A 26403-nucleotide genomic window follows, 5' to 3' on the forward strand; every position below is an offset into this window, starting at 1 on the left:
AAGTCCCAGAACACAGAGCAAACTAACTGGATTGGATGATCTTCTCATGTATGGCCCAAGGAAACTTTAGAGCTCTGCAAAGAGAAGAGATTTCGAAAGAAACATGTATTTTTTTTACTTTAAGAAGTATTGGAGAAAACTTGAGAGCTCTGTAGAGAGTTTCGAAAGACATGTTTCTTCTTACTTTGAGATGTACCTGAGCTAACCTGCACCCCGGCATTATTCAGAAGATTGCCTGTCACGCAGCGCTTTAAATGGGCAGGTACTGACTGGTACTGAATACCTGCACTTCTTTAATTTGAAAGGGAGAGTACCTGCACTTCTCACCACTGCCGCATTACATTTAATGGGAACGTACCGGCACATCTCAGCAGCAAACAGGGACTCCGGATAGCGGGTACCAGCACATTTCCTTTTAAAGCACTGCTCTCGGGAGAAGCAAAATGGCCGCCTTCCTTCAACCAACCCCACACATCTTTCCAACCCTCACACCACAAATTCCAACACAACCCCGCTCCTTACTTTGAGAGTTTCATTTCGATTTCCTGGCGGATTTCCTGTCGTTCCTGGTCAGTTCTCCTGGGGAAAATATTCCTGTCCTCCAGCTCCTGTTTGCTCGGTCTGTTCCGCAGTTTCACAGCCAGCAACTCCTTCTTACATTTCCTTGTTAAAGTCCCTGAAGCAAACAAACAAACAAAGTCTGCAAACAACCATACAGAGTCTGCAAACAACTGAGATTGAATATTTGCGAAATTACTGGCTCCCAGTCTGGGGTCGAGGGTTCCCACCCTGCCTCCCACACTTCACTGAACATTGTGATCCTTCCAGAGTTCTTTTAGTGTCCTGTGTCATTAGTAGCAAGTATGTGTAATGTCAATGTGTTCAGTTGGGTAATGTTTAAAACTGTGTAATGCAACAACTATGTAGGTACAGTGTACAGTGTCACTTACATTAGCACATCCAGTCTCACCGCCTGCTTTCAACTTGGTCCCTACGATTGGGGGGGGATGAGCTTCATATTTTCCAACAATCAGGCTGGCATATAATGTTACAATATAATATGGGACGAGCAGGGTGCATTACAGGGGCCTAGGGGGCAGTGCAACAGGAGATGTCTGGATTGGTAGAAATACTAAGTGAGGGGAAACAATATTTTGTAAAATAACAAAGTTTTAGCACTTTTAAAACAGAGAGAGAGAGTGGTTGCACAGCTTCGTCGGTGTGTGTGTAAAACTTCCTTCGGAAATCCGACAGACACCTCCCCAAACTCGTCTGAAAGCCTCTGCCCCCAGGTATGTGTCAGGAAAGTCATTTATTTGGGGGTGTTGCACCCCAAACACCCCAATGAAGCGAAGTCCATGGCGTTCAATGAGTCCCTATACGTAAAAGGTTTCAGTTTACAGCCTCTCACGTCTGAGATGATCCGGGCGCTTTGCAGATGGTTCCCCAACTCCCTGGGGTTTGGTACTGTTACATCAAACTCCAAAATACATATAAATAACTGAAATAAGATTTCCTGAGGGACTGGAAAGAAAAGCCAGTGGGTGGGACGGAGTCTGATACCCCGCCAGTGCAGTCAACCTCAAAGTCAAATTAATTCTAAATGCTTTTATTTATTTATTTATTTATTTATTTATTTAAGAGAAGGACCATTCGAGAGGTAAAATAAGTTAGTAGTTTAGATGGCGTGTTATTTTCAGTTCGATTTTCTCGGGCTAATTAAATGGAAATAACAAAAATCTATAAAGGCAAAACAATGTGGTGGAACAAAAAATAAACAGGGTTGAAAAAAAAGTCATCAAAACAGTTGAGGATAATGGAAATGAGAGTAGGTGGTAGTTTAAAAAAGGAAAGGGGGTTTACAAGGCCCTGCCCTGTAAAATAAATAACACTGTAGGGATGGGTGGGGTCTAATGAGACCTCCCATAAAGTAGGAAAAAACAGAGATACAGCTTTTAAAATGCATTGGCAAAGCCATTAGGTTTTGCCTTTCAGAACTATTGGCTTTGTCAATGGTTTTTAGTGATGCTGTGCACAGTGCCTAATTTGTAAAAGCATGGGCGCTGCATCCAATGCAGTGCCACTTTTCTTGCGCCCCATAACGTCCCCACTTCCACAACCATCTGCACTGTATTTAATATACGGTGCACTATGGCGAAGGGTATGGACAATAGCGTCAAAAGTTTTGAAGCTAATGATGTACTGTGCAGGGTTAGTGCAAAAATGTTGGCGCTACTCATTGAGTACATAGGGGCTCATTGAAGACGATGGTAGGTCCCCTTTTAATGGATGCTCAGTGGAGGCGTTAAAAATAGTCACTAAAAATGGTGCAGTGGAATCTCTCAGATTCCACTGCGCCATTTTTGCAGTGCCCTAACAGGGGAATGCCCCTCTTGCATACATAATGCCTAGCACAGGCATAATGTGGCGCAAGGGGTGACAAAGTAGCGCAATGCATGCATTGCGCCACTTTGTAAATATGGTGCAGCAAATTTGGCCTTGTTGGGCCATATTAGTGTCATAAAAAATGACGCTAATGTTGTGCAAGTAGGAGCTAGGCCCTCTTAAATCAGCGCTTACGTGTCAGTGCTGAACCCTTAGCTTAGAAGCTGGCAGCCAGACGCTATTAAATGACTGCATAGTCTTCAGTCCAATTCATGCCTCTTTAATCCACTACCGTGCATCCTTGTTCCTCTAACTCACTCTTGTAGGTTCCAGCTTTCCCCCTTAGTAACTCTTCTACGCATGACTGTTTCTCCGCCTTTCCCCTTTGTTTGTTTTTCCCTCTCTTTCTCTGAGGAAAATGTTAGATGAGTTGAAATAAGTGCCAGTGCCCAAAAAAGAGTGAGGGTGATCCATCTCCGGAACCACTGGCTCAAATGATGCACTGGCTGTGCAGCATGGCTACAGAGGAAGCTGAAATAATTAAAAAAGAGCTATGACACAGCTGCATTAGCTGTGTCATTTTATAGGTGAGTGCCTACAAAATGTGTGGGCTTTTTTTTCTTTTTTATTTACTGATCCAAGTTGGTTTAGTAAATAAAGAGAAAAAGGTGGTGGCAAAGCGTTTTTTTCAAAACTTAAGCAACAAGGAGTGTGCTATGGGAAGCAATACAAAAGGCGCTGGTGGGAGGAAGGCTCACTTAGGACACGGTCTGAAGCAAATGGAGAGCAACGGAAGAAGTACACAACATGGTTGAGAAAGAGCATTGTGGCGCGCAGGCAGGAGAAAGTGGAAGGTGGAGAAGCACATAAGCGAGAGAGCAATGCAAGTGGAGGACACAAAGGCATATGCAACACAGAGGGATGAAATGCGCAAGGGGCGAGAGTAACATGGAGCGTGGTGATGAGACAAAGAGAAGTACATGAGGGAGACAGCTGGAAAACATATGCATTGTCATGGAGTGCTTAAATAAAAAAGTGTCTGAAGAATAAGCAGTGGAAGGACACAAATAATGAAGCCATGCTTGCTCAAGGAGGGACAAACCCAAAAAGTGGAAGTAAAGTCCACACAACCAGTCTTCAAAGCAGGATTGACTGTGTTTGTTAGTTTCTTTTTTAAAAGCATGTCACGTAATAAGATGAACAGCAATTAAAATGTACAAACCAATAAAATATGAAGTGCAGTCACCATAGGCATCACAGCAACATCCGATCACAGAGTTCCTTCTCAAAATTCTCACATTGGTTTCCATAGATAAGGCTCATAGGTCGATAGATAGCTTCAGACAACATGCAAATGTTTTGTAATCTTTGCTATGACTTAGGTTTACTAGATACCTGGATGCATAGTTTATGGCCAGAACAAGTTACTCAAGAGTAAACAAACGCAAATGTAGGCCGTAGACCAACATTTTTCATAAAAACATCCATCAAGTAATACATTGAAAACGGTTGTTAAAAAAATTAGGAGCTCCTACAGGAAATGAGAGCCACATTTAGTGAAAGGGTTGTGGTGGTTAAGGTAAGGAGTAGATAGGTGGTGGTGAGGTATGCGGTGGTGAGGTGGTGGTGGTAAGGCTGATGAGGGTGGTAATAGTTTAGCAGTGAGTGTGGTGATTAGGGTGGTGGTGGTGAGCATTGTGGTGTTGGTGAGGGTGGGGGTGATGAGGCTGGTGTAGGGTGGTCATGGTGAGGATGGTGGTAGGGAAGTAGTGGTTGAGTGGGTGCGGTGGTGGTGCTGAGGGTGGTGGTAGAGTGTTAATGGTGGTGAGGGGGGTGGTAGGGTCGTGCTGGTGTTTGTGAGGATGGTGGCAGGGTAGTGGTGGTAGGTTGTTGGTAGTAGAGTAGTGATGGTGGTAGGGTTGAGTTGTTAAGGTGGTGGTGGTTAGGATGGTGGTTATGGTGGTGGATATGGTAGGATGGTAGTAAGGCTAGGGGTGGTGGTTGTGGTCATGGTGGTGGTTAGATAATGGTGGTGGTAATGGTTAGTCTGGTGATAGTTGTGGTTAGGGGGTGGTGGTAGTTAGGGTGATGTTAGTGGCAGGGTAGTGGTAGGGTGGTAGTAGTTAAGGTGGCTCTAGTTAGGGTGGTGGTGGTTAGGTGGTGGTGGTGGTTAGGGTGGTTGTGCTGGTGAAAGTGGTGGTTAGGGTGTAGGAGGCGACAGCTAATGTGGTAGTTAGGGATGTGGTGGGGCCAGAATGGTGGTGGTTAGGGTGGTATGGTGGTGTTGGCCATTAGGATGGTGGTGAAAATCATAGTAGTGGTTGGTGTGGTGGTTAGGGAGGAGGTGGTTAGGGTGGTTGTGGCTAAGGCATGGTTAGGTGGTTGTGGTTAGGGTCTGGTGGAGGTGGTGCATAGGGTGGTGGTGGTGGTTACCGTGATGGTAATGGTTAGGGAGGTGATAGGTAGGGTGGTTGTGATTAGTGTGGTGGTTAGGGTGGTTGGGGTTAGTGTTTGGTGGTGATGTTTAGGGATGATGATGGTAAGTATGGTGATGGTTAGTGTAGAGTGGTGGGGGTTAGGGTAGGGGTGGTTTGGGTGGTAAGGGTAGTGATAGTTAGGGTGGTAGTGGTTAGGGTGGTGGAGGTAGGGTAGTGGTGTTAGGATAAGGGCTATAAAAGATGGGGAGAGTTAGGATAATGGTGGTTGTGGTTAGGGTAGAGTGGTGAGGAGGGCAGAGTGGTAGTGGTTAGGGTAGAGTGGCAGTGATTAGGTTAGGGTGTTGATGGATAGGGGGATGGTTATGGTGCTGGTTAGAGTGGTGGGTCTGGTGAGGTGTAGGGTGGTTGTTGATTAGGGTGGTCTGTAGGGTGGTGGTATGGGGTGACGTTAGAGATATGTGGGTGGTGCTAGGTTGGTATGGAGGAAGTGGTCAGAGTGGTGGTAATTAGTTTGGTGGGTTGGTGGTTAGAGTCCTGGTAGGGTGGCAGTAGTAGTGAGAATGATAGTTGTGGTTAGGGTGGTGGCTAGGGTGGTGGTTTAGGTGTGGTGCAGGTGGTGAAGGTGGTGGTGGTTAGAGGGGTGATGGTTAGAGTCAGTGGGTGGTGGCTGTGTTAATTGTGGTGTTGTTTATGGTGGTGGTGGTTAGGACTGGGTGATGGTGGGTAGGACAATTTTCTTTACGGTGGTGGTAGGGAGGAGGTAGGATATGGTGGTGGTATGGTGGAGGTCTGGTGTTGATAGCAGGGTGGTGATAATTGTAGATTGGTGTTTGTGAGGGTAGCGATTAGGATGGTGGTGGTGGTTGTTATGGGGGTGGTTAATGTGTTGGTGGCGGTTAGGGTATAATGGTGGTTGTTAGAGTGGTGGTAATTATGTTAGGGTGATGTGGTCAGGGTAAGGTAATGGTGGGTAGGGTGGTGTTGGTGGGAGCTTTGGTGGTAATGGTTATTGTTGTGGTTAGGGTGGTGGTGGGAGGGTAATGGTGGTAGGGTGGTGGTGAGGTGGTAGGGTTAGGGGCGTGTTCTCAGGGGGTGCGATTAGGGTGGTGAGCTGGTGTTGTGCTATGGGGCAGTGGTGATAGGGAGGCTGTAGGGTGCAAAGGTTGAAGGGTAGTGCTGTTAGGGTGGTGTCGTGGTGGTAGGGTGGTGATGGTAGGATGGGGCGGTGCTGGTAGGGTGGTATCATTAGGTGGTGATGGTAGGGTGGTGGTACACATACCAACAAGGGAGGGGTGGTTGTGGAAGTTGTTGTGGATGTGTTGGTGGTTAAGGTAGGGAGTGGTGTTGGTGTGGTGCTGGTCGGTGGGTAGCGGTAGGGCTGGGGTGGTATGGAGTGTTTGGATGGTGTGGGAAGGAGTTGGTACACATACTGACTCAGAAGGCGCACAGGGCCAAGGATGGAAGAACAAACAACAAGCACAATTATGGAAGAAAGCAATACAAATGTACCACTATTCCAGCGCGAGCAGCTGAGGGACACTAATTAAAACGAAGCAATCAGTATTTGGTCAGTGCTCCATGGAAGTAAGAAACAAACAAAAGGAAAGTGAAACTGGTCGCTCTGACCAATCAGGAGCCAGCAAATAAGAGTTACAATGAAACCAATGAGCGATAAGCAATGGGTGGGCTTCAAGCTCATTTTTAGTAAAAAAGGGGCATATTTAAGAAACGTTGCACTGCACACAGTGCAGCACCACTTTTCTTGCGCCCCTTAGCGCCCCCTAACGCCACCATGTGTTCACTGTATTTAAAATATGGCACACCATGACAGTAGTTAGCTGACTAGCACCAACATTTTTTATGCTAGTCCTGCGCTTTGCAGGATTAGCATCAAAAATCTTGACGCTAATCCTGCAAAGCACCAAGAGGCCCATTGTAATCAGTGGAAGCCTCCTTTTAACACCTGCTCTGAGCAGGAGTTAAAAGTGCAGACAAAATGTCACAAGGAAATCTTTCAGATTTCCTTGTGGCATTTTTTCAGCCCCCAACTTCCAGGGAACACCCTCCTTTCCATACATCATGCCTGGCGCAGACATAATGTAGCGCAAAGGGTTACAAAGTGGCGCAATGCATGCATTGCACCACTTTGTAAATATGGCACCGCGTTTTTGGCCTTCTAACACCACATTAGCGTAAAAAAATGACACTAATGTGGCATTGTGATGGCGGTAGGGGCTCTACCCTATGCCACAATCTCTCGCAAGTGACAGGGCATGTGCTGCCTCAGGCGAGACCTAAAAATAATTTAAAACGAAAAAATAATTGTAGATGGCACAACAGTGCCATCTACAGGCAAAAATAAAATTAACATTGATTTAAGACAATATATTTCATCTATATATTTTCTTTCCTAACCAACAGAAACAATAGGACTCCATTAATTACTGCCTGCTTAATCTCCCCCAAAAAAGTTTGAAGTAATGAATCACTTAGAAAGAAACACCTGGTACCAGCTATCCCTGAGCAACATAAATGCCTACACCTTTACTATTGCAGAGATAAAAAAAACGCCTGCATGAGGCCTTCTATGGTGGTTGGTGAAATTCAGGCCCATATATATGAAAAACAACGCACAACTGTGCTAGCGTAGTTGTGTTTCAAAAATTTTTGCGGGAGCTAACGCCATTCCCTAGCCCCATCCGTGCACCATATTTGTTTTAAAAAGACGCACGATGGTGCAAAAGACTGGCTTGCATTGAACAAAAGAAGCTAGACAATGCGGAATGGCGTTAGGGAAAATGGCGCTAGTGGGCTAAAAATTACGCTAGACTCGTTAGTGGCAAAAAATCTGCTGCTAGTCCGCCTAGCATCATTTTTGATTGCACAAGCAGCCAAAAAATGACCCTTGTCCAAGTATAGACAGGAGTCATTACCACAACCCCAATGCCCACCAAAGGGGACCACTGTCCCCAGGACAACCCCAACAGACCCAGTACCAGTCAGGGGGGCCCCCTCTAAGGGGCCCCCAGTGGCACACAACTCACATACACGTAGACTTACCTGGGATGGGCTCCCTCTACCAGTAGTGTCTCTGTGGAGTGGGTGTTGGTGATGCTGGGGGTGTGGTAGGCATCTATGTGCCCCTTCTCATGGTGTTTCCCCTTGGAAATGGGCCTACCAGCACTTTAACACCTGGTCTGACCACGCATTAAAATTTGACACTGATCAGCCTTAGAGTCATTCTTTAGGTCCGCCTCCTAGGTACACCTCGTTTTCAGCGTCGGGAGGTAAATATGGCGTTAGAGGGCTAGCATCATATTTAGGAAGGGAACGCCTCCCTTGCATAGCATTGTCGCTATTTGATGCAAGGTGGGTTGGTGCTTCCTAAAAATGGTGCTAACTCATATAATTGATGCCGGACGGGTCTAGCGTCAAAATATAAATATGGAGTTAAGTTAGACCCGCTTTAGCGTAAAAAAAATGATGCTAACTTTTCATAAATATGGGCATCAATGTTTTATTCAGGTTGTACTTTTTTAAAGAACATTTTCACATACCTGGTGACTGGAAAGTTTTCTGTACTGTTAGAGAGACTGCAGCGTTCATAAAGAAATGCATATCTTTGGAAAATTAAGAGCTGCAGTAAGATGGGTATGCGGCATCCAAGAGGGGTGCAGTCACAATGCAACAAATAATTATACATTGAGCCATGTACTCTGCAGACCAAAAATACTGTAATGTTCTTGACACTCAAATCAGGAATGCGTTCACAAAGGTGTATTTGTGAGTGTGTGTGCATCCGCGTGCTTTGGGTACTATGTAGATTAAACTACCTGTAACCAGAATTTGCAATACAAATAAGTACATAGGGGCAGATGTATGAAAAGTGGTGTTGCACCTAGTGCAGCTCCACTTTTCTAGTGCCCTTAGCACCCCCCCTAACGCCACCAGGGTAGCGCCGTATTTAAAATACAGTGCACCATGGCAGTATTTAGGGTGACTAGAGTCATAATTTTCAAAAATCATGATGCTAATCCTGCAAAGCACCCAGAGGCCCATTGAAATCAATGGGAGCCTCTTTTTAACGCCTGCACTTATCAGGCGTTAAAAAATGCCGATAAAAATGCAATTTTTACAGCCTCTATAGCGCCGGAACGCCCCCTTGCATACATTATAGCTGGCACCGGCATAATGTGGCACAAGGGGTTACAAAGTGGTGCGGCATTTTTCCCCTTCCAACGCCACGTTAGCGTAAAAAAAATGATGCTAATGTGGCGTTGGAACGGCACAAGGCCAGCATAAATCTGACCCACAGAGTCTATCAGATTGTGGTTTGTTAAATACCCTTAAGAGGAAAAAATAGGAAACTCTTCTCAAACTTTCACCCTGTAGTGCCCTTGAAACATGCACAACACCAGCAGCAATAACGCAGCATTAGATGGAGAACCAGGTTTCTTACGGATTGATAGCACGAGGAGATCTTTTCATTTACATACATATACAGCTAGAAAGAAAGCAATACCCATGAGTCAAAAATTACAAAAAACACCAATGACTTAAAAATTACGAAAATAGTTCACATTATTTAATCCCTTAAAAATGCTCTCTTCAAGAATATGGGTTGAGATATGTACTGCCAACAGATCACGTTATTGCCAACTTTAAAAATTAGAGTACATTACTTGCACTGCAAAACCTTATTTTGATCGACGACAGCATAAAATATATTGTTATTCCAGTACTCTAGGACATGTATTACATATAGGGCACCTTTACGTTTGTGCACCAAGAGCAGACCATGACAGTGCGCAGTATTACAGTAAATGTGCAGTTCCAAGTGCAGATGCAGCTGTTTTGTTGCAGACAGTAACCGTACAGGGGAGGGGACAGATCTTCCACCAGGTAGGTGCTGTAAGTGACTGCATCCATCTGCAGGGAGATACTTAAGGAGGGTTCCCTCGAGCCCACATTTATGTGGCACCCTCGAGGGGCACTAACTGTGCACCACCACTACATGGTGCACATCCTGGCTGTCTTTTTGCATAGCCATGCAAATAAGGGTATGTCTCCTTGGAATTGTGCTAGCACACATTTATTGCCAAATTAACGTTCTAAACGAATTTGTTTAGAGTCTTAGGCCCATATTTATACTTTTTGACACAAAACTGTGTTTGCGCAGTTTTGCATCAAAAAGTATAGAGCCGGCTTGCATCATTCCAACACGCCAGCCAGGCGACAATTTATAGAATCCCGCAAGCCGTAGCAAAGGGTGGGCTAACATCTCGGAAAATGACCTTAGTCGGGTGGGTGTGGCGGTATGGAGGAAGGGGGTTTTGCATCAAAAAATGATGTTACGCTGGCTAGGGACAAAAAAATGCCTCTAACCAGCCTAGTGTTGTTTCTTGACGCTAAAGCATCCATACCACATGACTCCTGTCTTATAAAAGACAGGAGTCATGCCCACCCCAGCAATGGCCAGTACAGGTGACAAGGGTCCACTGGGAATGGCCATTGCGCCCAGTGCCATGTAGGGGAGCCCATTTCAGGGTCCCCAGTGGCACTTTAAACAAAAAATTAAAATACTTACCTCTACTTACTCTACTTACTTGTGATGGGGTCCCCCCCCAATCCTCTGGTGTGGGTGGGGGTATTCCGGTGGGGGTATTCCCGGAGCTTGGGGTGGTCACCTGTGGGCTCTTTCCATGGTGTTTGACCATGGAAATGGGTCCACAGGTCCCCTAACACCTGCCCTGATCCAGACGTTAAATAATGGCGCTAAGCAGGCTTAGCACCATTACTTAGGCCCGCCTCCCTTTCGTGCATCATTTTTGCACGGGAGGATAATTAAGGTGCTAGGACCTTAAAGTCATTTTTTGGACAGAAACGCATCCCTTGCATCTCATTGATGGCAGGTGGTTTGACACATCCAAAAAATGACTTTAACTCCAATATTTTGGCACTAGACAGGTTTGGCGTCAAAATATAAATATGGAGTTAAGTTTGCACTGAATTAGCATTAAAAAAATGACGCTAATTCAGCACAAAGCTAGTATAAATATGGGCCTCAGTGGTAGGTCGAACTGTATTACAAATGTGGCCGCACAAGAGTCTGCATCCCCTGAATAATACCAAAGTGCCCCAAGGGTGCACAAAACAGAACTGCACACCCATTGCAACCCCAGAGCACTTTTTATATAATGGCCCTAGTGTTCTTTTTCTCACTAATTGTGTGCAAGCAGGCATTCATGACTGTGTGTCAGCCTGTAGTGTCATATATACTTAAGGCACTTACCTTTGACCATTAAGGGTGCAGTGTTAAACTACAGACCTGAATGTATCAGGAAAATAAAATTCAGAAAAAAAGGAAGACAGACTCAGTATAAAAGTAGTGTTTAATGGTTAAAATAAAAGTGCACTCAAGAAGAGAACTCTGAAATGGAAGACAGTAGTCATTATTTCTACATTTTATACATGTTTATTGCATGTGAAGCATCCCAAGGATGTAATGTTTGAATATTAAAATGTGTACAGTTGCATGAGAGTTCCCCAAATCCAAGAGCAATCCAGCAACAAACTGGTCTCATGCATCTATAAAGCAAGGTTCACCTGCAGCATTTTGCCAAATTAGTGCAAGCTCGCCAAAAATGTTTTTTTTCAATGCATGGCATTTGTTTCAGAGTACTGCTTGGATTGTTAGAAATTGTTGCACCATCAATCCACTTCTGATCTATAGGAGAATATGCAGGTGAAAGAAGGGGATATGCCATGGGTTCTCAAAGCAATGCCACTATGGCTTTCATTGGGACTGATAATGTCTGGTGTTGGGCCCCTTTTATCTCCCACACTGTTATATCCTACTTGATGCTGATTATAAGTATAGATGCTCGCTATCTCACTTTGGGTCAGATGTACGAAGCCTTTTACCAGTCTTTTGGGCCAGATGTACGGCGCCCGGTAAAAGGCTTTTTGACATCTACCAACCCTATTTTGTGAGCCGGTAACCAATTACCAACTCACAATATAGGGTTTGCAACTAGCTAATAGATAGGGGCATGCCAAGGGTATCCCTTCATAATAGTGAGTCTCACTGGTATGGAGGATTGTTTTGGGACTGGGAATGCATTGCAAAACATTTGCAGTTACCACCAACTTCAAGTTGGAGGTAACCCATTCACAAACAGGAAGGGATCCCCAAGGGACCCCTTCCACTTTGTGAATGTGGGTGAAAACATTTTTTAAGAACAGCTAGTAAGGACTACTGCCTACTCTTAAAACAAAAAAAGAAAAGTTTTCAGTTTTCTTTTGTAATGCAAACAGGCCACATTAAAAAAAGATTGGTTTATTTAAAGAGCAATCACAGACCTGGTGGTCTGCTGACCCCGGCAGGCCATGATCCCTGTAATTGTGGCCATTCCCAAATGGGTCTCAAATTGCGACCTGCCTCATGAAGATTAATAAGGCATGTTTTCTTGAAACCAATTTGGGAATTGCAAACAGTGTTAAATTCATTGTTGTACATAGCTGTTTGTGATTTTCTAATAGCGAATTGCAAACATTTGCCTTTAAGAAATTGCAACTGTCAAGTTACGTACATCTGGCCCCTGGTAAACAATGATATCACATGGTTCCTTATTTATTGGGTGTGATAACTAGCACCTATTACAAGTTTCTGGGGTATAACATGCAGATTTGGGTGTTTAAGGAACCAAAATCCACATCATACTGTAATTACCACATGGTTTTCCCCTGTTAAATTTAATCAGATTCAATCTGTTAAAATTAAATCTGCCGAAATTTAACAAAGGTTGAAGTATTTAACACATTTGATAATCATCAGATGCGTTAATTAACACTCAACTCATAATTCCAACTCGTATGTAAACAGGGGTTTATGCATCGGTTGAAAAGAAAGTGACTCAAAACAGGCCCTAGGTCAGTGATTAATTTGTGCTTGTTGTTACTGGTGCGGAGCACCGGCACTTATTTTTGAGGACCGGTACTTATTTTTCTTCCTCAAGCATTTACTTTGAGCAAAAGACATATATGGGAAAGACGAAGGAAGAGAAAAACGAAAATGTGTCACAAATGGAGAAAGCAGAAAGCTGGAAGAATGAGCTGAAGGGTTAGGGAGTGGCTTTGAATGGATTGAAGAGGCCGGAGATGGCTTCAGGATTACACCGCCTCAGTATTCCATGTTCACACCCGTGTGTGCAGCAGCCGCGTGTTTAATATAAGGGCTTTGGGCACCGTCACATTTTTATTTACAAATTAAGCACTGCCCTGGGTGCCGTTTGTGCAGTTTGAGTGTGTGATTATGAAATACCCTGTGAGTCTATCACATGTGAATGGTATTCATCTCTTATAGTAGCCACTCTGGAGCAGTGCATGTCCATCGGGTCCGAGCCATTCGCCTCTTTCTTAACAACCATTTATAAGTGGTGAAGAGTGGAGGACACATCTTGAAAACAGTTGTAATGTTGTGTGATGTCCCCTAGCTCTTTATGCTAGCGCCAACTTTGTTCAACGTGTCCCTTAAACCACTGAGCTCACTGGGTGAAAATTTGTCGCCTTTGAGAATTAGCCCTAAATGACCCCAAGGGTTGTAATAACAGCTGTTCGGTGGAACCCTGCAGATATTTTTACCCTAAGCAATTCTATCATTCACGACATTAAATTGATTAATAGTGTGAGTGCGGTGAGACTGTCGAAATTCGAATTCTAATAATTTGACTTATTGTTCTGAACTGTTAATATTGGGTGTATTATAAGAATATAAATACATTTAAACGTAATTGATGTACAAATATGAAGGGCTACTTTTATAAAGGAGTCTATATGGCATGGTTAAAACTATCTCCCACTCTGCAAATCAACAGCAAACCTGAGTTTGCCATTGCCCGCTTGCTGAACGATCACAGACCTCGCAGCAGAACCAGGAGGGCAGTGTTTTCAGTGCTTGAAGTGCAAAAACTGTACCCCCAGAGACTACAACTTGAGGGAGCAACAGGAGAAAGAGGTGGGGTCAGGAAGGATGGAGTCATGAGGAGCAGTCATGTGGACCCGAGGCCTTCACAGTGTGCTTATGAATGAACATATATAATTTTTAGGGTCGAGCGCGAGCAAGCATTCTGGCCCCTGTTGTAAGCTCTTTGTGGGCTTCTAGTCATGCCCATCAGTTTGGTCGGTTCGTGGGCTTTCCTTTTAAAATTTGCTTGATTTTATTAGGGAAAGGCATGCATACGTCATGCCTTTTCCGGTGTTGAGCCCACCTTGAGCGCACTGGTCAACTACTAAAAACCTATGAGGCTCCATGTTTTCCATATGGCTTCTGGACTACGTTTATTTTTATTTCCTATGTGGAGCAATCTCACTGGGAAGTAGTCCAGCGCTTTGCATGACATTCACCCTGTTAAATGGATAATTGCACTTTTGCTGGTTACATGGATAATTCTACTTTTCCCGGTTACATGGATTTTGTCGATATGTTTCACTGCGAGTAAACTTCTGTTTTCTTTTCTGTGTCTCCTTCACGGTCATGGCGTCCATCGGCTTGCAAATGTGAAACTATTTTACTTTTCATTTTCAATTTATGTGGCAAGAAAAGTCCAGTTAGGAATTTACAACCCTAATAGCTCTAACTTGAGCAAATGCGAGACCCATTGCATTGAAAATGTGGTAAAGCTGTTCTACCTCACTATATTGGCCACAAACAGACCACTCTTTAAAGCAGCTTAGATGGTAAAGATACCAACTGTAGGCTTCTAATATAGGCAGCAAATCCCAGGGCATAACCGCTAATATAGATGAGGTGGTTAATGCACTTGCTCATAAAAAGAAACCTTAAAGGATTCATGTGCCAGCATCAGGAAACTGTGTGTAACCTTCAAGTTACATATATGTGTCTTAGTAAAATTGCTCAGCACATTTGTGCAGAGATCCTTGTGTAAGAACAAGTTGCATTTATTGTAATATAGCACAGTGAGCTAAGAGTACAGTGTAAACATCACCTGTTACCTGCAAAGGATACATTTGAATACATGCATTTGTTAGCTGAATATTTACATCTTCTAAGGAATTATCATTGGGTTAGGCAGCAATTATTATGTTTAAAAAGGAGTTTAATTTCTGTTGTGTGCTATATAAGTGGTACTCTTCAGTGTAATCACAAGCATAAACCGACATACATTACAAACATTCAGAGCTTGTGCAAATAAAGTTATTTTATATTTCACTTCATCTCTTGGACAACTTGTACAGTGGCTTGGCAGGATACATCTTTTTTTCTCTTGATGAGTGTCTGTTTCTGCAGCACAAGCTTGCAGTGTCCAGCCGGGCTGCTTTTAGCTTCGGTCACCGGTTACACTCCAGGTTACAACTCAAACAAAAGGAGTTGCTGATTGTCCATGAAGTGAGGCATTTGGAGTTGGCAGGCTGGTGGAAGAACGAAGACCCATACCGCTATTCGCTGGAGGCCACAAGCACCTGCGCCATACAGAAAAGAGTCAACTCTTCTGCTGCCTGTGTTACAATATTAGTACACGGCACTGGGGCAGGGAATGGATGTCAGAACCAGAATCTAGTTGATTCCATCCACAGTGCATACATGAGAGCTTCTTTATGGCCAGTCCCTCATTGAGGATCTCTGATCCTGTGCTGAGTTGTGAGGTCATCTTAGAATATTCTACAGTTCCACAAATAATTAGAAACTTCACACTACGAGAGTTGTACTGTTGTTTTCCGTTGAGATGCACAAGGGTGAAATAGAGAACGGCCTTGATGTCATTAAATTCCCAGTGTATGATACCCAGGCTAAAAAGTGAAACTTACAAAGAGGAAGGTCTCCATCTCGGAGTGTACCTGAGTATTAAATGTCAATTTAGGTGACTTCGGTGGTTTCTCACCTCACGAAGCCCAGAGGCACAATTATGAACTTAGATCGTAGTAATTCTTTCATAATTAAATGCTGGCACCTCATCTGCAAAAATCTCACCTTAACCACGAAAAGGCGTGAGGAGCAGATATTGACAAAGTGAGTAAAGTTGATGGCTTCAAGGCTCATTTATCTTAAATTGTGGAGCGATAGTTGCTTTACTAGGCTGCGAGTTGGCTTACCTTTGGGGGGTAATCTGCCGGTCAAAGCTCGTAAATTGCCAATCTACGGTGGAATTATAAATGTTAGTTCACTCGAGCAGGTTTCTATATGTCTGAGAGATTCATCATGACTTTCTAGAGCAGTGCTTCCTAAACCTTTTAGAACCATTACCCAACTTTTGGGAAAAAACAAACCATTGCAACCCACCTGGCTTTAATGGAGGAGGCAGGTGATTTTTTAAAGTCAATAAAGCATCATGTGGTGGTACACTGTCATTTACAGACAGCACATTTTCCACTGAAATGGCCACTAAACTTGCACAGACATACAATGGTACTGATAGAACCATATAACACACACATAATGAGTGGAAATTAGGTTTCAGTGAACGTTTATCTTTTGTGCATCAACAAGTAAAGCGTCCTGGTTTGTTTTGATTTTATTAAAATCTTTGTTTCCATCACACTTCAGACTTACAAAAAAGTGCTTTATCTCTGTGTTCCTAACTGCTGAATGTCTACAATTCATTGACATTTTGTTGTGTGTTAGAAAAAACGACACCCTTAAGCCTTTCACTTCAAACTGCTTGTAGTCCAGCAAGATTGTCACATAATTCACTTTACCTTTTTCTCTGACTTCAAGGTGAAGGATTTTGTAAACGTCAATCCCATGTTAAAAAACATAAGCATCAGTTTCTCAAAAGACAAAGCCTGACATGTGACATCTGTCTTAGAACTAAAGTGACAAGATAAATTCAGAATCTGTCTAAAGACACTTTTATTTATTGCTTGGACTTTCGCGACCCACCAAAAACCATCTCACGACTCACAGTTTGGGAAACACTGGTAAAAACTGAGCTGAAGCAATGGCTTGTCATGGGAAGCATCATAACTGAAATTGGGGAGTGAGTACATGGCTACTTACCAATTTCTATAGACAGAATAACAAAGAATCTATTTCTTACTGGCCTGTGTGGATTACAAGATCGCAGTTGTCACGTAATGTACATCTACATTTTACACAGGAAGCAAAATAAAAAATGGAGCATTGGAAAAAAATGTCAAGGTGGTACATGCCCCACAAGGGCTCTTCTATGAATGGCTCAGGGTCACAATGAGGTTTTCTAAATCGCTGCTACTGTATGTGGTACTGAGTGCATCTAGACATTTTCAAGCAAATGCCCCATCCACAATCATAGCCACATTTATGGCCAAGTGACGCAGCGCAGCAAGTCATCTTGCTGTGCTGCGTAACAGGAAAAAAGCAGGAAAGTGCCGTATATATCCAAATACGACGCACTCTGGTCCTTTCCCCAGTGCTGGCACACAACGGGCTGCCTAGTGCCAATGTAGACAACCTTGCACCATGGTGCAAGGGTGCCTCTGTTGCATGTAGGATTGTTTTTTGTGCAGGAAGGGGCACTTCCTGCACAAAAACAATCCCTTGAGGCTTTTAGCACACATAGAAAGAGGAAAAAAATTAGAAGAAATAAATATATTTCTCCTTGTTATGCCTCACCAGGGGAGGTGTAGATTTTTGGCACTTTCCCAGGTCTACTACTTCTGGTAGATCTGGGAACGTGTAAAATTCCATGGAAATTTCCTGTGAACACCCACGCAACACCCACCGAAATGCCTCCCTGGTGCAGAGTAATGGAACACAGCGATTTGTGCTGTGTTGCATTAATCAAAATGTATGAAGCCTTTCAGGGCCACGCATGGTGGCCTTGCATGGCTTCATAAATCTCAGTTTTTGTTGCGTGGTGCAAGAGCGATGCAAAGGGGCTCATAAGTATGCCCTAAGTGTTTTGCTGGTGCGAAGGTTCTCATTGAAGAAGGCAAGGAGCCCTGTGTTACTTGCTTCCCTGCATGTAGCTAATACAGGCAAAGATTTATCGAAGGGAATGGGGTGCCCAAGTAGAATTCTACTGTGTGGCCTGCTTTTTTTTCTTTCTACGGTTTTTCTGATGTTTATGGGGGCCAGAGGAGAAGTGGGGTGAAATGGGCAAGGGGTGTCTGCCAAGTCCAATGGCATTAGGGTAACCAGCACAATGCAATATGCTTTGCATTCTTCATGCAATCATGCGCATCACTCAACTCCACAGTTGAATCCCTTCAATCTAAGGCAAAAATGAGGTTGGATGCCCTGTATGATATGAATCAATTCAGAGGAGTGAGACAGCAACTTGTCTGGTTCTACTCATGCAGTGCCTGACCCTCAAGAGATGGAGTGAGTGATGTGTCCCACGCCAAGGAAGGCAACAAGATGGTAGCAAATGTGTATGATGGGATGCTGTATGGCCACAATGCAAGCCTTTAGGAGGACACCCTAGGTCCCAGACAATGCTGAGGCTGGAATTCCTGAGTGATGAGGGCTAACTGGAGGCGCAAGGTAGCAACTTGCCTGACTCCGCTATGGCTGCGTCTGACATTTTTTCAGCCATCGTCCGTGTAAAGCAGCTTTAGTGGGAGGTCAGGGAAGCCAAGCACTCCACCCCTGAGGAGAAACCCTTTGCTTTAAGCAAAGTTATGTGTTGGAATTCATTAGGGCCGCAGGGGAGGTCCTTAAGTGTAAGTCCTAGAACTCAGACAGTGCTGAGGGCAAGAGTTTCAGTGTGATGCAGGCCATACAGGATGTGCGAGCAGGTCAGCTGCCTTGTCCAGCTATGGTTGTGTCTGACCCTCGCTCTGTGATAATCAATGAAGAGTATTTCTTTCAGCGGCGGTAGTGGTGAAGAGTGCGCTCTATCCCAGGGGCAATCCACCGTTACAAGCAGCCTTATTGGGAGGATTCGGTGGGGCCCAGCGCAAGTCTCCTCAAAAAAGTCAGCTCTGGTTAGAACCCAAATCTGAAGGAGAAGTGTCAGCTGAGGTTTAAAGAGGACGGATACGCCTTGACTTTGAGTGCCCTGGTAATATTTATAGCACCCAATATCATCCAATTCCCGGGAGTTCGGTATTTATTTGATGCACTAACTATTGCATATTTCAACTTAAGTCCTTAAAAATGGGGCATAGCATGCATAAATTGGCTTGAAAGAGATGTGCATAACTTCTTGGCTATGCGTGCATCTCACTGCACAACTCTGCGGCCACTGAAACCTTTCGATCAGATGCCACCGCCATGACTGATCAAAGAAATCATGGCTTTATCAAACGAACAAATGTACAACACTAGATCCCGCTCTAATCCCCACAGTCTGCATCCAATTCAAGTCCTAATGTATGATCCAGAGACATCAATGTGGAAAAAAAGTGTCTGCCTCACAGAAAAACGCCACATTTTCAAAGGCGTCTGCACAATACGCAGCACGTGCTTCCCCAGGTTCAACCTTTCAGGACTCCCAGGAGGAACAGAAAGGAAATAGGTTTTCTTGGTCTAGGCCCGAGCCTCTAAACTAATCTTGCTGCTAATCCCATATTGTTCCCCCCTTTCAAATATTCAGAAAGGACTGAAAACCAACCCCCGTACTGTATTCCTGCAATCGAGGGGCTCGTTTATTTCCTGTCAGCTATCTCCAGCCCCTGACAGCTCCCTTCATCCATGTGCCAATACCTCTATGAAATACATTGAATTATTTGTAAGTTTACCCCACCAAGCTCCGTAAACATACCCCGGTGCACTTTACCTAAACCCGTCTGGCTCATATCCATCCCACTTGTGTAGAAGACCCTGGCGCCTCACGGGGCCCTCATCTTATTATACGAGTACTCTAAATTAAGTACATTACAATTGTCCCTTTAACTATTAAAAATTTTGTGCAGCGTGTTCACAAACTGTTTATAAAATAATGCAAAATGCCTACCTATATTATATTATTATAACTATCGACATTATGAAAGTTATTTTTAAAGCTTAGGCCACTGCTGTAAATCCTGCAATGCTTTGTGTGTATTCTCTTTTGTTTCCTCTAGATGGCAATCTTACCATAGAAAAACATGAAAATACTGTTCAAGCAGTTGTTAGACCTATAGCAATTCCAGTCCAGCACAATTTTCATCAGTTCTCGTAAGCAGCGAGGCCAGTTTTTTTTCTTAATTGGGACTTCAGCAGTGCTCAATTTGATTAAAAAAACAGTAGGTGCCATTGCATTTCTTAGGAGGCCCCTGCAACTTGCACCACCCACTGCCCCTGCCAGCGCTGCCAACAACTGTACCAAACATGACTATTAACCATCTCACTTCTATGAGTGTGACAAGTCTGACTGCTCCAAGCATCCCAAAGCTATAAGAATGGCAGTGGTGCCAGACTTTTTTCATTTTTAGTGTATATTGAATTATTAAACACACTCTGCTCATTGCAAAATTTGATACAGGGCACCACCATGTGGAAGACTCTCATTAGAGCCAGTGTTGTGAATTAAGCACTAGTGCTGCGCGCCAGGAACCACTGGCTCAAATTAAGCACTGGACTTCAGGGAGCTCCTGATGCCAGTTGGGTTTGCCCTTTTGAGTTTTTATGTGTTTGTATATGTCTGCCCGTTCTATGCATGTGGCTGTTGTGCCAGACCTGAAACCTTCCTTGATTTTATTTTGCAGACCTAAAGCCTGTCATCCTTGGAACGGGAGCGCTAGTGCTGAGGTGTAGAAGAATGTGAGTCAACTGGAGAGAAGGAAAGTCAGGAGTTGTGCAGAGAAGGCATCTCTCTTATACTGAAAAAGGTCCCAGGTACAGAAAGACCAAAACTGGTATTTCAGCAAACCACCCTCCCATCTTCATTACACGTGCTGTTAGTTGAGAAGTGGACCCTTTAGAAAATAGCGCTCAGGTGAGCTGTCATGAGTCTATGTTTTGCACAAGTGAAATAATTGAGACATTTCCCGATTTTTTGATTATGCGAATGACAGTCAGGTAGGACTGAAGAACGGTGAATGATGAGTGTACTCTGTGACAGATGGTTGAGAGCTGAGTCGGGTATGAACAGCCTCTATCACAAAAAGTAGTTAGGAGAGGAACTGCATCTTCAGAGGAAGGATGTGCTTTGTAAGTCGGTACCTTTATTCACTGAAGCCTAATGAGAGTAAGCATAAAATAGGAGGAAATTAGAGATTCTCACACTGCAATCAATATGCACATATGGTGGGACTGATTTGTTTTGTGCTTAAAGTGTGTCATACGCCCCCTGGAAGCTTAAGATAAATATACAAGTAAAGTGAAATATTTACGAAAAAGCTCAATCAGGGACTTCAACCTTTGTATGATACATTTGTCTGTTAAAAGTTTAGATAAACAGCAGAATGCTTCACACCCACTTTGGGGGTAGGCAGTGATTTATTACCATAGAACAGCAACGTCATTAACGTTTGTAAGAATGCATTTGTCCTTTCCAAGGAGATCTTATGGCTAATAGTTTCATACCTAGGAGCTATATAGGTAAGAATTATCTCCCACACCCTCTTGGTGTGATGAGGTAGGAGCCTCTGATGATTCTCATGCCTCTTGGTCAGCCACAGGGACTGTGTAGCATGTCAGAAATCTTCTCTACATCAACAGGTATCTCAGTGCACATAAAAAGGCTCTGTTGGTGAATCTTAACACAACCTGGCGGGGGTCAAAGTAGCAAGGTCGTGGGCACCAGAAGAGGGAAGCAGGTGTTCTGTGCCAGAGGTTAGCAGTAAAGTGCTCTTTATGGCGGGTGGGGGCAGAGAAGGGCCTCTTGTAGGAGCTCCCTGAACCACGGACTGTGCCAGTGGTAGGGGAGCGTCTTCATTCACATGGTGCCTCTTCCCGAAGGGGTCACCACTGGGCCTCGGTGTGAACCTGTCAATCACCGTGGCTAGGCCTGTCAGGTAAAGAGACCGGGAGCAGACGATATCAGAAGGGTTTTGTGGAAAAATATGTGCAAAGCTTTGTGTAAAAATTTTATTCATTCTCCAACCACAGGAACCCCATCGCAGTGGCTAAGTACACGTGCCTTGGGATCTGTCTTCTCCACACTTGTAGGGGGTGCTCCCCTGAGGCGCTCCTCCTGTGTGCGTATATCTCCAAACAACATGCCTGTACTCATGTTGAAAGCTTCCTTGGCACATGCCAGGCACCCATCTGCACATGCAGCTATATTTAACCTCAGCCTGACACACGGATATATCAATGCACCTCTCCGCAGAGGCCCCACTCTTAACACACCTTTTTGCTGACACTAACACACCCATCGTATTTCTCTAATGAGTGCCTTCGTATAGTTCCACTTTCTATCAGTTTCTCCTGTTTCTGCGCCTCTGCACAGTTCCACCGAGGCACCTCATACATTCATATTCTTCAAGACCCAGTTTGATTCCAATCACATCCCATGCCACAAATGGTAAAATACGCCCCAGCTCAGCCTTGCAAGAGCCTTTCCAAATGGCTTGTGCACCCCCCGCATGACAGATGCACAAAAGATCACAACCGAGGGGCGCCTATTGAGGGACGATTCACACTTGAAGGACAGTGCACAGCTCTCAGGAAGATAAGACAAAAAAATGAATCCTGCATCGAACGAGCTGTGTGTGTGGGTCACATTTGAAGTATACCTATGTGCTTTACAAACCAAAGCTGAGGAATCAAGTCTCTGAAAATGGCAGCAGTGCGCGCCCTAGGTAATTTAAGCCAAGAATCCGTTGCAAAGGATGGGAGAGTTGTGCAATGGGCCCAGTACTTACCGACCAGGACTGACCGACCAGGACACACCTACTAGGAGCACTGCAGGCGAGGATCGAGGTGCCAAGGCTTAGGTCCCATCAAGGGGCTTCCAAGGAATTTCAGGGAAGGCTTGTGAAGGAATGTAAGTATTGTTGGAACGCGCAGTACTGCCTAGTAGTGTCTGGATGATAAACCTGGACCCCCAATATCAATGCACGTAAGGCCATGTCGGTGGTGTTGATGAGAGGAGCAGTACATTTGAGGCATGAGTGAATCATTACTGATGTTCAAGGTATGGGTGCAATGTCAGTGGCAGGAGGAAGGTGATCAGAGAGGTGGGTGGAGCCCAAGCAGGGGGGTGGAGTGAAGGCAGAGAGCTGATTCACAGTCTATGATGTAAATGAATGATTTCAGCACCTTCCTTTCAAAAAATGTAGGCGTCCTCTGTTCGTAACACCTCTGATAGGTGCACCCAACAGGCCGCCCAGAGATGGGGAAGTCACGGAAGGCCCGAACCAGGCTCGAGCCAGATACTTGGCCCAGCTCAAAGACCTCATCAACTTTGAAGCTAAAAACGAGCCAGGCCTCCATGTGGCTTCGGCCACCCACGCGTTTTCCTCAGTCATAAGACCCCCATGTTCCCAACCCCTCCTGCAGCAGGCGAGTTGCCTCCTAGCAATCCACTCATTTTGCAGATGCGGTGACAGTGAAGAACCTGAACATTACTTGACCAGTATTTTACTGGCCTAGCTCATATTTGTATGCAAAGACAGGTAAAAACAAAAAAAAAGGCATCCGGTATTTCTACCCCATTGACATCTAAACTGGAAGCAACATATTTTGGATGAACCCATGTCAAAACAATTCCAATGCTGGTTGGACATTCCTGAATGTTTATAAAGCAAACCGAGCAGGAATTGTTGTGCTAAAAAACAATGCAGAAGATTTTGCACAAACCCTTATCCTTTGAGAGCCCACAGAACCTACATGAGTGGCGCGTCACTGTCTCTGAGAAAGGTGGCAACCCTGCCTGCAGGGTGCCGGGTAAGCGACTGAAGAGGGCTGTCACGCTAATGGTTTTTTAAACAGGGGGCGACTTCAAAAATCACTATAATCACGTCCCTGTCCAAATACTTTCACAGCACTCTGTACTGCTTGATGGTCCGCCCATCTGATGCCACAGGCCCTGCTTCCAAGGGAGTGAAAAATGTAAAAAGCAGGGAGTTGTAAGCTTTTTATGAAAAGTCTACCAGCAACAGAGCTCTGAGCTTCACTTGTTCATGTGCACTCTGTGCATTCTCACACAACCTTGCTTTCTTAATGCGTATAATTGCCTTCACTGAAAGTTCTGGGCCTCTCCTGAAACCTCCTGACATTGTCTCTTTGTTGAGGTCGTTTGCCACTGTAAGCAAAGTCGAGAAGCCCAAGGTGCGTAAGGGAGGTAGAGACTCAGAACAATCACACGATAGAGGCAGTAATGTCAGGTCCAACCTTTGCTTGCTTTTTTAGAAAGAGATAAGTGTTTTAATCAAGACAGAACTTAATGCCGTACGGACTGAGTAGGGAACTCTACAGGGATGGATTATGAATAGGGCCACTGTAGTTATGCGGCAGGAGAGGGCGAAATTAGGTGGCAGGGTTGAGTAAATTATGGAGGGGAACATATGCAGTTTAACGAGGCACATTTTGTAATAGTATTATTTCATTACTTTGACATTTTTAAACTTGTTAATACTGTCTGGGCATTGGTTGCACTTCATCAGTACACCCAACTATAGCAATAAGCAACAGAAGTGTCACCAGCCCAGCTTTGTAAAGGGCGTTCCAGTGCGCAGCAACACGTTTTCTGCATTTTTAGTAACTTTGAACCATTACAGCTAGAAGCCACATTTTTTTGGTAAATCTGCAGATGGATTCTGTGGCAAACTTGGTAAATCTATACCTATGGGAAAATTGCTGCGGCCGCACAGTTCCAGTGGCCCTGATTATGGGGTGTAAGGGGTTCTCAACAGAATGGAAACATGAAGTAATCGTGGTTAAAGTTGAGATGCAAGGCTAGTAAACTGCAGTGGAGCAGCCTCCTAGCTTTCTATAATCAGTAGGTCAGTCAGTAGCAAATGGCTGTTCAGCTCCTGTGCAGGCAGGGCCGCTTTAGGGTGGCAAGTGGTGCGGCCACAGCGGGTGTGAGAAAGTAGCCTCTTTCTAGCATGGTTACCCCCACTTTTGGCCTGTTTGTGAGTGTGTCAGTGTGTTTTTACTGTGTCAATGGGTTCCTGCTAGCCAGGACCTCAGTGCTCATAGATAAAAACCTATATGCCAGTGTGTTTTGCCTGTCTCACTGGGATCCTGCTAGCCAGGACCACAGTGCTCATAGTTTGTGGCCAATGTGTGTGTCTTTATAGTGCTTGTCTGTGTCACTGAGGCACAGCTAATCAGAACCTTAGTGCTTATGCTTTCTCTGATTTTAAATTTGTCACTGTAGGTTAGTGACTTCATTTACCAATTTCAATTGGCACACTGGACCCCCCTAATAAGTCCCTAATATATGGCACCTAGGTACCCAGGGCATTGGGGTTCCGGAGATCCATATGGGCTGCAGCATTTCTTTTGCCACCCAAAAGGAGCTCAGACAAACCCTTGCACAGGCCTGCCTTTGCAGCCTGCGTGAAATGACGCACACATTATTTCACATCCATTCTCACTGCACTTAAGTAACTTATAAGTCACCTATATGTCTAACCTTCACTTACTGAAGGTTAGGTGCAAAGTTACTAAGTGTGAGTGTACCCTTGCACTAGCAAAGGTGCCCCCACATAGTTCAGGGCCATTTCCCGGGACCTTGTGAGTGCGGGGACGCCATTACACACATGCACTACATATAGGTCAATACCTGTATGTAGCTTTACAATGGTAACTCTGAATATGGCCATGTAACATGTCGAAGATCATGGAATTGTCCCCCCATTCCAAATCTGGTATAGGGAAGCCAATTCCATGCACCATGGGGCTCCACCATGGACCCCCAGTACTGCCAAACCAGCTCTTTGAGGCTTGCACTGCAGCTACAGCTGCTGCCACCTCACAGACAGGGTTCTGCGCTCCTGGGGTCTGAGCAACTCAGTCCCAGGAAGGCAGAACAACGCATTTCCTCTGAGAGCAGGGTGTTACATCCTGTCAATTTGGAAATAGGTGTTACAGGCTGGGGTAGCCTCCCCCAGCCTCTGAAAATGCTTTGAAGAGCATAGATGGTGCCCTCCTTGCATAAGCCAGTCTACACCGGTTCAGGGCCCCCTTGTCCCCTGCTCTGGCGTGAATCTGGACAAAGGAAAGGGGAGTGACCACTCTCTTGTCCATCATCACCCTAGAGGTGGTGCCCAGAGCTCCTCCAGTGTAACCCAGACTTCAGCCATCTTGCTTTGCAAGGTGTGGGGGCACTCTGGAGGGCTCCGAGTGGCCAGTGCCAGCAGGTGATGTCAGAGAACCCTCCTGATATGTCCAAACTTGATAAGGTAGCCAATACCCCTCTCAGGGCTATTTAGGGTCTCCTGTGTGTTATCTTCAGATTCTGCTTGCAAGTTTCCTTCAGTAATCCTCTGCAACTACTACTTCATCCTCTGACCTCGGATCAACTGCAGCCTGTTCCAGGAACAGCTCTAACAGCAACAAAGAATCCACAAGGGATCATTTTCCTCTGCAACTTCAGCTACAGCCAGCAACTGCAACAGTTTCCATGGTGTGCACGCTCTGGGGACTCCCTGTCTTCATCCTGCAACAGAAGGACTGAATACATTTCTCGTGGGTTGACAGAGTCACTTCCCTGCTCACGCAGGCACATTCCAAGATGACGACCGGTACCCTTGGACTCCT

General features: G+C 44.8%; 1 protein-coding gene across 2 annotated transcripts in view; it reads right to left on the reverse strand.

Moving 5' to 3' along the window:
- The window catches only part of PHACTR3 (phosphatase and actin regulator 3), a 628269-nt gene that overhangs the window by 286398 nt on the left and 315468 nt on the right, over window positions 1-26403 (reverse strand). For both annotated transcript variants that reach the window (XM_069243416.1, XM_069243418.1), the window contains exon 7: window positions 523-676. In XM_069243416.1, coding sequence (XP_069099517.1) covers window positions 523-676 — 154 coding nt within the window. The remainder of the gene's footprint in view (window positions 1-522; window positions 677-26403) is intronic.

Source organism: Pleurodeles waltl, chromosome 7, assembly GCF_031143425.1.
Source record: "Pleurodeles waltl isolate 20211129_DDA chromosome 7, aPleWal1.hap1.20221129, whole genome shotgun sequence".
NCBI classification, from domain to species: Eukaryota; Metazoa; Chordata; class Amphibia; order Caudata; family Salamandridae; genus Pleurodeles; species Pleurodeles waltl.